Source organism: Myiozetetes cayanensis, unplaced genomic scaffold (assembly GCF_022539395.1).
Source record: "Myiozetetes cayanensis isolate MyiCay16 unplaced genomic scaffold, myiCay2020 scf1, whole genome shotgun sequence".
Lineage (NCBI taxonomy): Eukaryota > Metazoa > Chordata > Aves > Passeriformes > Tyrannidae > Myiozetetes > Myiozetetes cayanensis.
This window is the reverse complement of record NW_026086604.1, coordinates 14,975,979-14,990,912: the sequence shown is the minus strand read 5'-3', so window position 1 is coordinate 14,990,912 and position 14,934 is coordinate 14,975,979. Positions and strand designations below refer to the sequence as shown.

The 14,934-nt window shown below is 34.9% G+C and overlaps 1 protein-coding gene across 6 annotated transcripts in view; it reads right to left on the bottom strand.

The window, feature by feature from the left end:
* CSMD3 (CUB and Sushi multiple domains 3) overlaps positions 1–14,934 on the bottom strand; it is a 605,611-nt gene that overhangs the window by 171,513 nt on the left and 419,164 nt on the right. For 5 of the 6 annotated variants that reach the window (XM_050305446.1, XM_050305462.1, XM_050305471.1 and 2 more), the window contains 3 exons: positions 13,354–13,545; positions 5,781–5,919; positions 2,476–2,663 (listed from right to left, as the gene is read on the bottom strand). In XM_050305446.1, coding sequence (XP_050161403.1) covers positions 2,476–2,663; positions 5,781–5,919; positions 13,354–13,545 — 519 coding nt within the window. Of the gene's footprint in view, positions 1–2,475; positions 2,664–4,800; positions 4,940–5,780; positions 5,920–13,353; positions 13,546–14,934 lie in introns of all 6 variants that reach the window. The other variant, XM_050305454.1, reaches the window with a different exon arrangement.

Below are 14,934 nucleotides of genomic sequence, written 5' to 3'. Positions count from 1 at the left end.
TTGCTGATTGGGTAGTCACTGGCTCGTTTATGAGTTCTGCTTCTTCCTCCTCTTCTTGTGGTGGCCCCACCTCAGAGTAGCCCTCTTCATCCAGTTCCTCCTTTCCTTTCTTAGTAGGAGTTTCTTTCCTTACCAAACCAGCTGCCTTTTGTACCTGATATCTCTTTTTGTGTGTAGGGTGACTGATACCAGCACTGATTGTTCCTCTGGTTCAGCTGCAAAGCTTACCTTGGAAGATGGAGCAGCCACAGTGTCTGTTGTTTTGCTATCAGATTCAGAGACTTCTTTGCCTTGAGGATAGTGAATTATGTTGAATAGGGTTTGCTAGGCCTGGGCCAGGTCCCAGCCCATTGCAATGAATTGTGTTTCTCTGGAACTGCCAGTGTGACAAGGTACTTTTTCCAAATATTTTATTAGTTTTTCAGGATTCTGCACCTGTTCAGGGTTGAAGTACCAAAATATTGGAGGTGCCTGCTGTCCTTGATTCTTGTCCATAGTATCCCATGCACCCTGCCACTCATAACTATCCAGCCTCAGGGCAGATCTCTGAGCAGTACACCTAAATAGTTGTTAACTTTAAACAAAACCTGAGATATATTCAGGAGACATAGCAACATGAATACATTGGCTTGAACATCCCAAGGATATTCAAAATTCTGAAGAGCTGTTGAAAGTAGCTGGTGGGGAAGGTAAAGGTGAAGAAGAAAGGAAAGGTGAAAGACTCGGGCAAGTGTTATGCCTTACCCGCCCCACAGATTGGCTCTCTGAGCAGAAAATGTAAAGGGTGTGATAATTAATAGGTTTCAAGAGATGGCTCCCTAAGTATGGAGGTGACAGCGATGCTGAGTAAAAATAGCAGAGTAATCTCACAAACACTATATATTTTATCATGTCATAAGCCAGTGTTACACAGTGATATCCCTCATCCAGCCCCCAGAGGTAATATAGAGAAAGTAAGTTTTTAAATAACACAACTCTCAGAACGAGCACAACTCTGAGTCAAAATTAATCAACATGGTGACCACTGACTTTTAAACTAATATAATAAATGCTTAAAACAAATTTGTTTTAACATGCTCTGATCAGACCTGCAGTCAACTCAACCTTTCAAACTCCATGTTGAGCACCAAAAAGGTCTACTGTGGTTTAACCCAAGTCAGCAACTAAGCACCACACAACTGCTTGATCACTCATGATGGTGGGATAGGGAAGAGAATCAGAAAGGTGAAACTGAAATAACTTGTGGATTTAAAAAAGGACAGTTAAATAGCTGAAATAAAATCTAATAATAATAATAGAAATAACAATAGAAATAACAATAAATTGAAACAAAAATGAAAGTGGAAAAAAAAGAAGAGAGAAATAAAACCCCAGAAAAACAAGTTATGTAAATGAAAAACAATTACTCAGCACCAACCAACCTATGCCCAGCTGGTTCCTAAATAGTGTCCCCCATTCCAGATTTCCCTTTAGTTTGTATGCTAAGCATGAGACAACACCATATCATATGAAATATCCCTTTTAACTTTTAAGGACTGGCTCATGCTGTGTAAACTCCCTTTACATCAGTAGAATCCTATGATTTTAGTAAAGTATAAGGAGACTTCATGCGTTTTCCAAAGTAACAAATATGTCTTTCCCTTCTTTCCTAATTGCTATCGGAATAAATGGAGAAGAAAATAAGACCAAGGAGGTCTATACCAGCAACATTCTTATTTTCCCTCTGGTTGTCTTTACAGATTATTGAATATTTTCATATTTAGTTACTAGCAAATATTTCTGTTTCTCAAGCCACATAGAGGCAGTTATGAAAGTTACTATTGATTATATATTTGCAAATCTATATTTTCTTTTTTACTGTTTTATGACCTTGGACAGATATGTCTGAGACAAGTAGACAGCACTACTACAGTCTATGATACAAAGACCTAGTCAAAATAATTTTTCATTTCCAATGTTGGACACCTGGATTCTTGCACATCATTTCATCTTGCAGAATCCTAAATGCACATAACTCAACATGACCTACTCACATAAAAATAAACTTTAAATTCTGGATAAAACACATATATATGCTGCTAAGTTTTGTCACTGCATCATTATTTTTGAAACCTGTAAAGTACTGTCTCATTTTTGTTCATAGAATCATAGACTCATAGAATGGTTTGGGTTGGACAGGACCTTAAGGATCATCTAGTTCCATTACCCCTTGCCATGGGCAGTGAACCTTCTGCTAGACCAGGTTACTTAGAGCCCCCGTCCAGCCTGGTCCAAAAATTATCATATGTCAGGTACATGAAATCGTGTTAGAAGCTTAATCTTAAGTTAGCAAGGTTATAACACTATACACATTATTATATTCTTAGGCAAAACAACAACATTTTCAGGTAGAAAACTTCGAGAAATTACAACAGATTAAAATTTGCACTAGTGCATTGAACTTTTTAAATAGATAAGAAAAAAAATTTTACTTACCTTTGTACTCTAGATGGAATCCAGTAAAACTAACAGATCCATCACTCCGAAAAGCCAGGTGCATAGTATTTGAACTGCTTTCTATTCTCTCAGGCAGCTTGCTATCTTGAAAGCTCCCAATTAGTGGGCTATTACTGTCTGGACCATCATAGATATAAAGAAAATCATAATTTGGTTCTATACTGAAGCTGGAGAGAAAAAAAAAAAAAGAGAGAAAAATATTAGATAGAATATGCTTTGCCTAAGATTTTCACTCTTGTTAGCTTAAATTTGAAGTTTACTATCACTGTTTTCATAAAAGGAAAACAAACCCTCCACTGTCAGAAAAAAAAAGGTTTGTAGAAATGTTTTAGTAGAAAACAAAGAAATACCATATTATTTGTTTCTCTCTTTAGAAACAATATTTTGCTGCTAACCAGAAAAAAACAGCCCACAACCCAAACATTTTTAAATTAAAAAAAAAAATAATAGAATATTTCTAAAGCTTTAGAAAAATAAACAATGTAGACCTATTGGAGCCCTTTGCAGAAATGCTTTATGATATAATACAGTCAGCTGCAGAGTAGAGAATACGCAGCTTCTAATCAGACTGACACACTTGCACACAGTGAGGGGATGATCTTCCCATAACTCTAAGAGCAAGAAGTATTTTGTCTATAATCAGTTTAAATACAAAGACGTAGTATTGAAACCTCATCTTTTCTTTTGAACAAAATTATAGTTAGTTAACTAACTTAACTAGTTAAGTTTGAATTTAATTTTAAGGGTAAGAGTTAATCAATTTTACTTATAAGATTGTCCCTGTACAAAAAAAATGTATTTTAAAAAAGATTCTTAGTAAAAGAATGAAAATCCAAACTATGTTGTCTCTACTTGAAAGTAGCCCCTGATTGAAATAAATGTAGGTATTGAAGGCTTTATAGAGCTCTTTTTTGAATATTTTTTAATATTTTCTTATGAAAGAAATGCAAAAGTCAAAAGTCAACACCTTTGATTGTTAAAGTGCTACAGTTTCTTTTGAGTTTAAAAGGATTAGCTGGAGTAAGTTCCACTAAAAAGCCTATTTAACATCACTTAGTAGAGTCCTTAGTTTCTCACTCTGAAACTGTCTGTGTGTTGTAAATGAGGCAATTCTCAGTAAGGATGCACTCTTCTTTGACCAAGACTAAGCTTCTCAGCCTCTGTCAAAAACCATAGCAATTGACCAGATTTTAAGATATTTTAATGTGGTAATATTTGAGATTTATAAACTGTTCATATAATATATTGAGTCACACTGTAAAATATTATTTTTATTCTAAGATGGGGGATCTCTTATATCTAAAAATACAATATAAAGAGCAGAATATTCTTAAATATCTTAAGCTCATGATATTTAACCAAATAAAACAAGTGCTACTGCACAATAAAAAGTTCCTTAGCAACTTAAATTCTGAAATCATCAAAAAAATTAAATAATAAATTATGTAAATATAATTGAACAGTTATTTCCCTAGAATGAATTCACTAAAACACATACTATATCACTGAGCACCAAGAACAGAAAACTATATGACCTACCTCCCTAAAGAAGCCATCACATTAGCACTGATCAGAATAATAAAGACACTATTATAGAACATCCAGCATAAGAAGAACTTAAATACTTACATCACAAGTACCATTTTTACCTTTTCTGTGACATACTTCCGAGTTGGAATGCATATTTTTTATACATAATAGATATATTAATTTGCATCCTGTGTTACATACAATGCATACAGCAAAAGTTCCTCTGTGGATTCTATTAAGGTCAATTTAATCTTGCATTGTAATCAAAGAAAATTCTAGAAAAATTCCCTCTAATAACTAGAACATCAGGAAGTATCTTGTTGAAGGATCCTGAAATGATATGGACTAATAAAACTAAATGTAAAGACAGTTTTTGAAATTTTGCCTATATAGCCAGTGTCTCAAACAAAATGTGGTGAATCAATAGATTTCACCATTAGAGACCATCCTGTGTTGCAGACAGTTCAGTGAGTTACTCCATCCATGCTGCCTTCTCAGGAATTCAGTCTTATAAATTGAGCACCATCCACCTTGACACTAGCCAGTACAAAGATAGTGCTTTTAAGTAAACAAGAGCAATGAATTCCCAAGCTCCACTGGTCTATGTATTGAGTACTCTTATGTATTTGTTGTGACTGTTAACAAAGAAAACAATTATTAATCAGATTGATAGTCATATTAAGTATACATATGTTACTCTACAAAACTCTGAACAAATGCCAATAATAAAGTTATAAACATGACTTTAAAAATTATGAGTAAGTAGCAGATTACCTGATAAATGCTAATGATATAACATAATCATTATTTACAGTGATAGTCCAGTCACAATCTCTGCTGTGGGGATAAGGATGAGGGAAGTTTGGTGAAAGTATAAAACCTGAAGAGCCAGTCAGGTTTCCTCCACAGGGAGCTGTGAATAAAAATAGATTGAATTTGAGAAAAGAAGGTAAGAAATAAAGAAGCAAGTCACAGCAATCTGTTCACTGACATTTAATGTCCTCCAAAAGATAAACAATAAACAACTGAAGGATTTACAAAGCTTTAATAGAAACTCCCCCCCCATATATTCACATTTTGCCTTGGACCAATTGTAATACTACTGAGTGACATACTTCCGAGTTGGAATGCATATTTTTTATACATAATAGATATATTAATTTGCATCCTGTGTTACATACAATGCATACAGCAAAAGTTCCTCTGTGGATTCTATTAAGGTCAATTTAATCTTGCATTGTAATCAAAGAAAATTCTAGAAAAATTCCCTCTAATAACTAGAACATCAGGAAGTATCTTGTTGAAGGATCCTGAAATGATACGGACTAATAAAACTAAATGTAAAGACAGTTTTTGAAATTTTGCCTATATAGCCAGTGTCTCAAACAAAATGTGGTGAATCAATAGATTTCACCATTAGAGACCATCCTGTGTTGCAGACAGTTCAGTGAGTTACTCCATCCATGCTGCCTTCTCAGGAATTCAGTCTTATAAACTGAGCACCATCCACCTTGACACTAGCCAGTACAAAGATAGTGCTTTTAAGTAAACAAGAGCAATGAATTCCCAAGCTCCACTGGTCTATGTATTGAGTACTCTTATGTATTTGTTGTGACTGTTAACAAAGAAAACAATTATTAATCAGATTGATAGTCATATTAAGTATACATATGTTACTCTACAAAACTCTGAACAAATGCCAATAATAAAGTTATAAACATGACTTTAAAAATTATGAGTAAGTAGCAGATTACCTGATAAATGCTAATGATATAACATAATCATTATTTACAGTGATAGTCCAGTCACAATCTCTGCTGTGGGGATAAGGATGAGGGAAGTTTGGTGAAAGTATAAAACCTGAAGAGCCAGTCAGGTTTCCTCCACAGGGAGCTGTGAATAAAAATAGATTGAATTTGAGAAAAGAAGGTAAGAAATAAAGAAGCAAGTCACAGCAATCTGTTCACTGACATTTAATGTCCTCCAAAAGATAAACAATAAACAACTGAAGGATTTACAAAGCTTTAATAGAAACTCCCCCCCCATATATTCACATTTTGCCTTGGACCAATTGTAATACTACTGAGTGAAACACTTCTTTATGAACGTTGTGTCACTTTATTTGCTTGCATAATATTATGTCAAGGCTTTTCTGAATATACTGTGAACTTGAAAAATGCTACACACTTCAAAAACTTGACTGGGTAAGCTTTCCACTTTCTACTTCTTATTAGAGGTACTCTAAAGGAAGCTTCTTAGGCTATGAAACATGATCTACTTACATTGATAATGTAATTACCTGCCTTTTCACCAGACAACACCCACTAGTAATTCATATCAAGATGGATATAATACAAATTTTTAAAAATTCAAATAATTGCAGTCTTCAAACTCAGAGATAAATAAAATATCTTTCAAGCACAATCAGAGGGAAACAACTGCATTTGTCTATGTGATTTTGAGGTTCTTAAAAGTTGTAGGGTTTTGGTCCAGAAATATAAATAGTAAAAAGAATGAAAGTATAAATAAATCTTGTTCTTCAGCATTCCTTCTGTGAGACTTTATGTCTCAACAAGAGAATGAGCATGTTTTCTAAATATTTTTAAAAGAACTTTTAAAAATGTTATTCAAAAAATTCTAGATAAGATTTATAAAGACTTATCATTTTACAAAGTTTAATTTAATTTAATTAAGTGATCATCTGCAGTTCCCAGGTGAGTAATTGATGACTCAGGTTTTCTTTGACAGAGATTCTGTAACTGTGAGCTCTAAGGTTATTTAAATCACTTATAGAACCATACAGATCGAGTCCAACTGTAAACCTAACACTGCCAAGTACACTACCAAATCATGTCCCTAAGTGACACATCTACACACCTTTTAAATACTTCCAGGGATGGGGACTCAACCACTTCCCTTGGCAGCCTGTTCCAATGCTTGGTAATCTTTTTGGTGAAGAAATTTTTTCTAATACCTGTCTAAACCTCTCCTGGTGCAACTTGATTGCAACTCTCATCCTGTCATTTGTTACTTGGGAGAAGAAATGAACACCCATCTCACTACAACTTTTTTTTCAGGTAATTGTAGAGAGTAGGAAGATTTTCCCTGAGCTTTCCTTTCTCTAGGCCACACAAGCCCAATTTCCTCAGCTGATCTACATGAGGCTTGACCCCTCACCAGCTCTGCTACCCTTCTCTGGACTTGCTCCAGCACCTCAAGGTCTTTCTTGTAGTGAGGGCCCCATAACTGAACACAGGATTCAAGATGCAACCTCACAAGTGCCCTGTACAGGGGGACAATCACTGCCCTCACGCTGCTGGCCATATCATTTCTGATATAAGCCAGGATGTCATTGGCCTTCTTGGCCACCTGGGCACACTGCAGGCTCATGTTCAGTTGGCTGTCAACCAATGCCCTCAGGTCCTTTTCCATAAGGCAGCTTTCCAGCCACTCTTCCCCAGCCTGTAGCAATGCATCTTATTGAATCTCTTACCATTAGCATGGCTCATTGATCCAGCCTGTCCAGACCCCTCTGCAGTGTCTTCCTCCCCTCCAACAGATCAATGCTCCTGCAGAACTTAGTGTTGTCTGTGAACTTACTGAAGGTGTGCTAGATCCCCTTTCCCAGATCATCAATAAAGATGTTCAACAGGACTGGCCCCATTACTGAGCCCTGGGAAACACCACTAGTGACTATCAACCAATTGGATGTAAATCCATTCACCACTACTCTGGGCCCAGCCATCCAGCCAGTAGTTTACCCAGTGAAGAGTTTACCCCTCCAACCCATGATGAGTCAATCTCCATGAGAATGCTGTAGGAAATCAAAGTCTTTACTAAACTCTGGATAGTCAACATTCCCTGAGTAAGCCTCCTTGTCATACAAGATCATGTTAGTCATTCAGGACCTGCCTTTAATAAACCAATGCTGTCCAGGTCTGATCTCCTGGTTGTCTGGTATGTGCTGTGTGATGGCACTCAAGATGATGTGTACAGATCAAGATGATATGTACACGTATTATTCAACGTAGTGGGAAATATACACAGTATTTCCTTATGGAATGAGAAATACTGTATCCAGCTGTGGGGCCCCCAGCACAAGAAAAACGTTGACCAGTCAGAGCAGGTCCAGGGAAGGGAGGGTCAGAGAAGTGTGATACCTTGGAGTTTTGATGTTTTGATGTTTATTTTTGTAGACCTTAGAAGTAGTTATGTAGTAAATGTAGATTTTAGAGTAGCAGCATATTATCCCTTTACCCTTAACACACCAGCTCAAACCCCTGTTACCCATTCCCATATCAATTCCCTAAATTCCATAGCCTGTTTAGTCTCATTTTCAAGGTAGAATGGTAGAAGAACATCCTAACCCTACGGAACAAGATACAGCCGTAGACCCAACAACCTTCAGGCCTAGAATTCTGGAAGGCCTCCAAGGACATTATGTGCTCTGAGGAAGATGAAGATGAAGAAGAGAGGGTCCCAAAACGCCCCCAGACCCAATTTCCAAGAGGCGTGGCAGGGGCAGAACCTGGGTGGTGGCAGGACGGAGATTGGGCGAAAATCATTATAAAAACTGTGGACATCTGTATTTCGGGAGCGCGCACTGGGGGTATTCCAGAAAGCCTGGGGGCTCATTAAAACTTTTGTATCCTTATCTTATCTCTTACCTAATTTGGCTTGGAGTCTTTTTTTCCCCACAGCCATTTAGGCAACAAGTGGAACACCTCTCCAATGAGGACAGGCTGAGACAGATGAGATTGTTGTGCCTGGAGAAGAGAAGGCTCCAGGAGAGTTTACAACAGCCTTCCAGTGCCTAAAGGGAGCCTACAAGAGAGCTGGACAGGGACTTTTGATGAGGTCATTCAGTGACAGGACAAGGGAGAAGGGTTTTAAATTGAAAGGTAAGTTTAGTAAGAGATTCTTTACTATGAAGGTTGTGAGATACTGGAACAAGTTGTCCAGAGAAGTTGTGGATGCCGCATCCCTGGAAGTGTTCAAGGTCAGGCTGGATGGGGCTTTGAGCAATCTGGTCTAATGGAAGGTGTCCCTACCCATGGTAGGAGGGTGGGAATCAGATGGTCCATCCCAAAGCATTCTATGATTCTATAAATTAAATCATAAGTCATTTATGAATTCAAGTACTGCAAACAGATCGCTTAAGTAGATTAATGCATTTACAGTTGCAGTCTATATGAGTGTAATCTTTCTACATTTTAAATATTTTTTAATATTAAAAGGGAGTAAGTCATATGAATTCCAAAATCACCATTTTGATGTAAAAACAGTTAAAAGCTGAAACAACTCCTTGCTCAAGGAACACAAAAATATCATAAACCAATAGTACTAGCAAATGCCTAAAATATATTTTCCAGGCCTAGTACAATTTGTTTTGTTTTTCTTCACAACTGCCAAATACAATTTTTTTCACAATAAATCCCTCAGATATTTTCAGTTGCTAGAGAAAATTTCATTAGCTACAGGGGAACATACTGGAGAAGTTTCATTTAGTATGAAACATTTACTTAGTTTTACAAGAAGGATAACAATTGCAATTTCTCTGTCTTCAAAAAATTAAAATTGGTATTGTTTAAGAACATCTGTCATTTAATATTCTTTTGTCACAATTCTGAAAAAAGTAAAATGAACTTATTACAAAACAATATGCTTCCTTTGATCTTAAAAGAGGTCCCTGCAACCTTCTGTCTCATTGAAGTAAAAGTTCAAGCAAAAGAGGAGCTGTGAGGTTGTATGGAATGTAAAGGCTGCTCATCAGCTGGAACTACTGCTCTTCAGTGCAACCCTGTAGACTCCTCCCCTTCAAGTACTTTAATAGTTCTGGTTGCATTATCTGCATATCTCAAGAATGAAAATTTAAGAAGTACCAATGAAGATATTTAGGTCATTCACTGTAATCAACCTTCACTGAAATGACCACTAAACTGTATGAGTCTGATGATATTTTTGAGGTATCTTGAACGGACATATGATGATACAAAGAAGTTAAACTGCTATGTCCTTGTTCCACACTATTTTCTGCCAGTGTCTGCATTCCTGGTACTTTCCTGATGTCTTGTTTAGTTTAGCTCTCTGTTAGTTCATTGACAGAATATTTTCATATTAGTAACTTTTTTTTTTATGTACTTGTTCTTTCTTTACACACATTAACAGTTACATTTTCTGTTTGTAGTGAGACTGATTCTTTCATTTAAACTGTCCCAAGATCTAGTTGATAATCAAAAAGTCTCTCCAGGGAATAAATGAAATCAGAGAGCCAGAATGTATTTTATTTCAAGCTATGCCATTAACAGCAGTTAAAAGAACCCCAACCAAACAAAAAAACCCACAACTTCCACTTTACAGAATATCTCCCAGATAGAATTTTCTTCAGATACACCAGTTTCAAGGTTTTTTTAATTTTTAGTTCATTAGATAGTAAGTTGAGAATGTTAACATCATCTAATGAAAAATGTTACTGCATGATACTTCTTTTTCCACTATACCATCTTCCTCAAAGAAATAGACATTCTATTTCTCTGTGTGCTTTAATTAAATTTTTGTCTGCTTCAGAATCCATAATTTTCTGAATTCAATGTGTAGAAAGTTATTATTAAGTGTCATAACCTTATTTTTAACTGAGGACAGACCAGCTCTGAAAACAGAGTTTAAAGAACACCCACCTTTTACAAGTATTGGACATAAGACATAAGACTGAACAAATACAATAACCCCTCTAGAAAGAGAGGCAAATGTCAGTACATTATGAAAAATATATTTTTTATGTGTTATGAAGTGAAGACTAGATGTAGGCTGTGTCAGCCCGTCTTTATAAACCTCTGTGTAGACACAGTGGTAAGGAAACCCTGTGCCTAACTGTCTCTCTGCTGATCTTAACATTCATTTTTCCTATGGGAGGAAGTATAGGTTGGGTTACTTTTATTTAAAACCTATTTAATTTCTAGCAGGTAAGAAAATATTATTCACCAGCTTTCTGTCCTTTATTTATTTATTTATGCTTTGAATTACTTCTTAACAAAACAAACAGAATGTATGTTTTTTGGGTTTTTTCTAATAAGAGATATTAAATAATCATAAAATGGTTTGAGTTGGAAAGAATTTAAATATCATCTAGTCAAAACCACCCTAACTGTAAAAAATTTCTTCCATATATCTAGTCTGAAAACAAATTTAAATAATCATAATGAAATATGAAAAAACTGCTGAAATTTAACTTTATATTAGTGTCATACAGATCACATTTTGAGGAAAGCACCACAGGAATTAACCACTTACAAGGTCTTTTACCAAGAAAAACCAAAAGAAACAAGCAAAATCAAGACACAAATTAAAAAATAATATAATTGCCTATGAATTTCTGAAGAAAGTCTGAAACTTCTGGGAGACAGTCTATACCTCCCCTAAATGTATAGTCAATCTGAATCCCAAAGAGACTTTTTGCAAGTCAGTATTTTTAATATTATCACTGAGAAAACTAAACAAATACAATCATTTAAGATCCTGGTATCTAGATGAGATTGGATCCAGAAAATCTTTGGAATGGAAGAAATCTAGCTATTTTTTGCATCACAGGCATAAGCCAAAGGATTGCCTTTTGGCAGAGACATGTTCTCAAATTTATACTTTGTCAGAATATCTTCAGTATAGAAGAGTTTCTAATTATGATCTTTCATTCAAATGCATGAATCATTACTTAGCTCTTTGTAATTTTCCCATTGCGACTACCTTTGAAAGGAAGATGTTCTTAAAATTTTTTTACAACCAAGACACTCCCACAGGTAGGAACAATTAACAAGTACATTTTAGTTTTGAGCATTAATAATAAGGAGGTTTGAAAAGACACTTTGGAGTGTAAAGAGCTAATAAAATAAATCTAGAACATGGTACAAGTGTACACCTCAGGAATTATCCCTACCTCTTATTCTTCCATCAAAATTATGTTTCTTTTTTCCTAAGTCTTTGATAAACCGTGATGATGTTGAAGTTATGTGAAGAGTAAGTTTTTATTTACAGGCATGGAAAGAACATTAACAAATACATTACAAGTTTGGAAAAAAAATCAATGAACTTCAAGGTGTACTGAACTACAACACACAATTTTGAAATCTCTTGGCTCCAAGGCAAGATTTGCACACTCTACTTTAGTCTATTAGCTGTTCATATTCCCCAACAATGTATTATTATTGGAAATCAACAGAAGATAACTTCATGCTTGATATTTGGGCAAATAAATAATCATAATAAACATTCTTGCTACTTTGTTTACAGGAGGTGTTTGTGCATAATATTATTGTGGAAATTACCAGTATTAGGTAAATGGATGCGTGCAGTTAAAAAACAAGTGTATGCATATTTACACATGTGGTAAGGACAGAATGTCAGGTGAGCACTTACATTTAATGTGTTTAATGATATCATCAACTCAGTAGTGATAATGATTAAAACTGCAAATACTGCTTTATAAAAGGGTAGTTATTTTTCAGTTGAAAAACATATTTAAAACCAGTAATATCAAATGAGGCCAGCATGACAGAATATATTAACTATAAGGCCTCTTCCTAGAGCCCTGGAATTCATTTTACTTTTTCACTTAGACACCTACAGATGTTCAGTTATTATTATAAATATATATTTTCACATATAAGAATTATAAGAGATGAACAATAAAATATTTCTTTACTGAAGTCTTCCAGCAAATAGTCTAGACAGTTCTTGTCCTCAAGCCTATATACTCAAAATACACAGGCAAACATAGTAAGAAGAGTAAGAATAGAAAAAATAACACTTTGACATGTTAAGCAGAATAGCCAAGGCACCAAGTCAGTACTGTAATAAGTTTGCAAACACCTGTCTGCAAACTTGCCTGAACAGGGGAGGTGGTGTGCATACACGCATATGAAAATAGAATGCAGATTTTATTTGCAACAGCTAGGGTCAAGTTAAGTTTATTAAAGGAGAGTGTTTGAAAGCTATACAGTGCTCCTAGCAGCTGTAATCTCTGGTAAGTTCCTCCTTGCAATGTTTGTCCAAGATAAGACTACCAGGGATAGTAGTCATTGACATAAACCTTCTTGCTTTCTCTGTCACAGATTATCAAAGTATAAATGATATGGCCCTGAGAGGAAAAGGATGAGAACTATTATAGTAACTACATAGGATAGGTTTTGGTTATGTCCATCACGGCTTTATGCAAAATAATTTCTCAGATGTGTGGTACTTGTATGTTCCTCAAAGCGATTTCCTAGAGCAGTGTGATTAATTACATCAGGATTTCTACTGTTAGGAAAGCATTATTTGATTTTTTCTTCATACCTATACAGACTGGTGGGTTGGGCTGCCAGAAGTACCGATTTTCTACCTGAATGCAGGTTATTCTCTCATCTCCTTGAAGTTCATAGCCAGGATCACACTGAAAAATAACAGTATCTCCAGGTTCTCTTCCATCCCCATTTCTAGTTCCGTTCATGGGGACTCCAGGATCACGGCAGGCAGTGGCTACAGAACCTAGCAGTGAAAGGAAAAAATAAAAATAAATTTTTGAGAAAAGTAATCAATCTATTTTTGCCCTACTACATTTTTCTAATCAGAAGGCTCTGCAAATTCAAAATTTTCCTAATCACTTCTAAAAATTTGACAAAACCTCCAAACTGAGAAATCTGCTGCTTTAATACTATTATTAATTTTTGCTCCCTTTTTAGTTATTAAAAGTGTCTTCTTTTTTTTTTTTTTTTTTTTTTTAATTCTGTGGAACACTGCAATATGCAAAAAGGAAAGTAGATTTCCTAATACCCTGGACATTTAGCACTTTTAACTTAGAGTGATTTATAATATGAATAATGGAAAAAACAGGTTAAGAATTTCAGGTTTTCCAATAAGGTACACTTGTATACATCCTCAATTCTTCACAATTTTGTAGGTTATAAATATATTTACAGTGTAACATTTAGGAGTGACATTGGAGTGACCTTTCATTGATCACTCATATCTAGACCCTTGCACATGACCTATCTATGTGATAGATTCTAGACAATGCTAGATTTTTATAATAATATCAAAGAAATCACACAAAAAATACACATGGATTTAGTCCAATAGAATAGACAGCTATATAAAATACATAAATACAGATTATTACTAAGACAACACACAATCACAATGACTCCAAGGGAAGTATGAGAAATTTATAGATTTCCCCCCATATATAATATATTCTGATCAACATATAATTTAATATAATATACACCAAAATATGTAAGCTTAAGTGAAAGGTAAGCATATGAAGGTTTATATAAGTAAATTTTATTTCCTACTTACGTTATAGAACTGAACCATGTATTATAAATAAATACCAAATGTCAGATTTGCCTGTGGAACTAGTCCCACTGAGCTCAGCAATCTGTGCAACATAAATACAAAGTGGCAGTACTGAGATTTAATTCAGATGCCCTCTTTCTGGGGAGGTAATACCAGCAGACAGTAATCCATTTTTCCAAAATCTGTGGGGGTTATGTATTTACAATGTTTTTGAAGAGCAAATCTTGGTCTATATAGGTTATTTCTTTTTTAAAAAAACCCAAATGCAATTACCTTTCTTTCCAAAACATGCTTAACACAACATAAAAGAATAAGATCTATAAAGTTATGGGGCTTTTTATGGTAGTTGTTTCTCCACATAAGAAATACTGACTACAGGGGGAAAAAGTCCCTACAAAAACATCCTCACAAAAAATCAAGTATGAACAGAAGTAAGGAAATATTTTCTTCCTTAGTCCTCAAACATTAAAGAAATATTTCTTTAAAATGTTAAGTACTGGACAATAAATAAAAGATACTGATTTTTTTATATTGTCATGCAATTTTTTTTAAAATTTCTGTTTTAGACACAATGGTCAT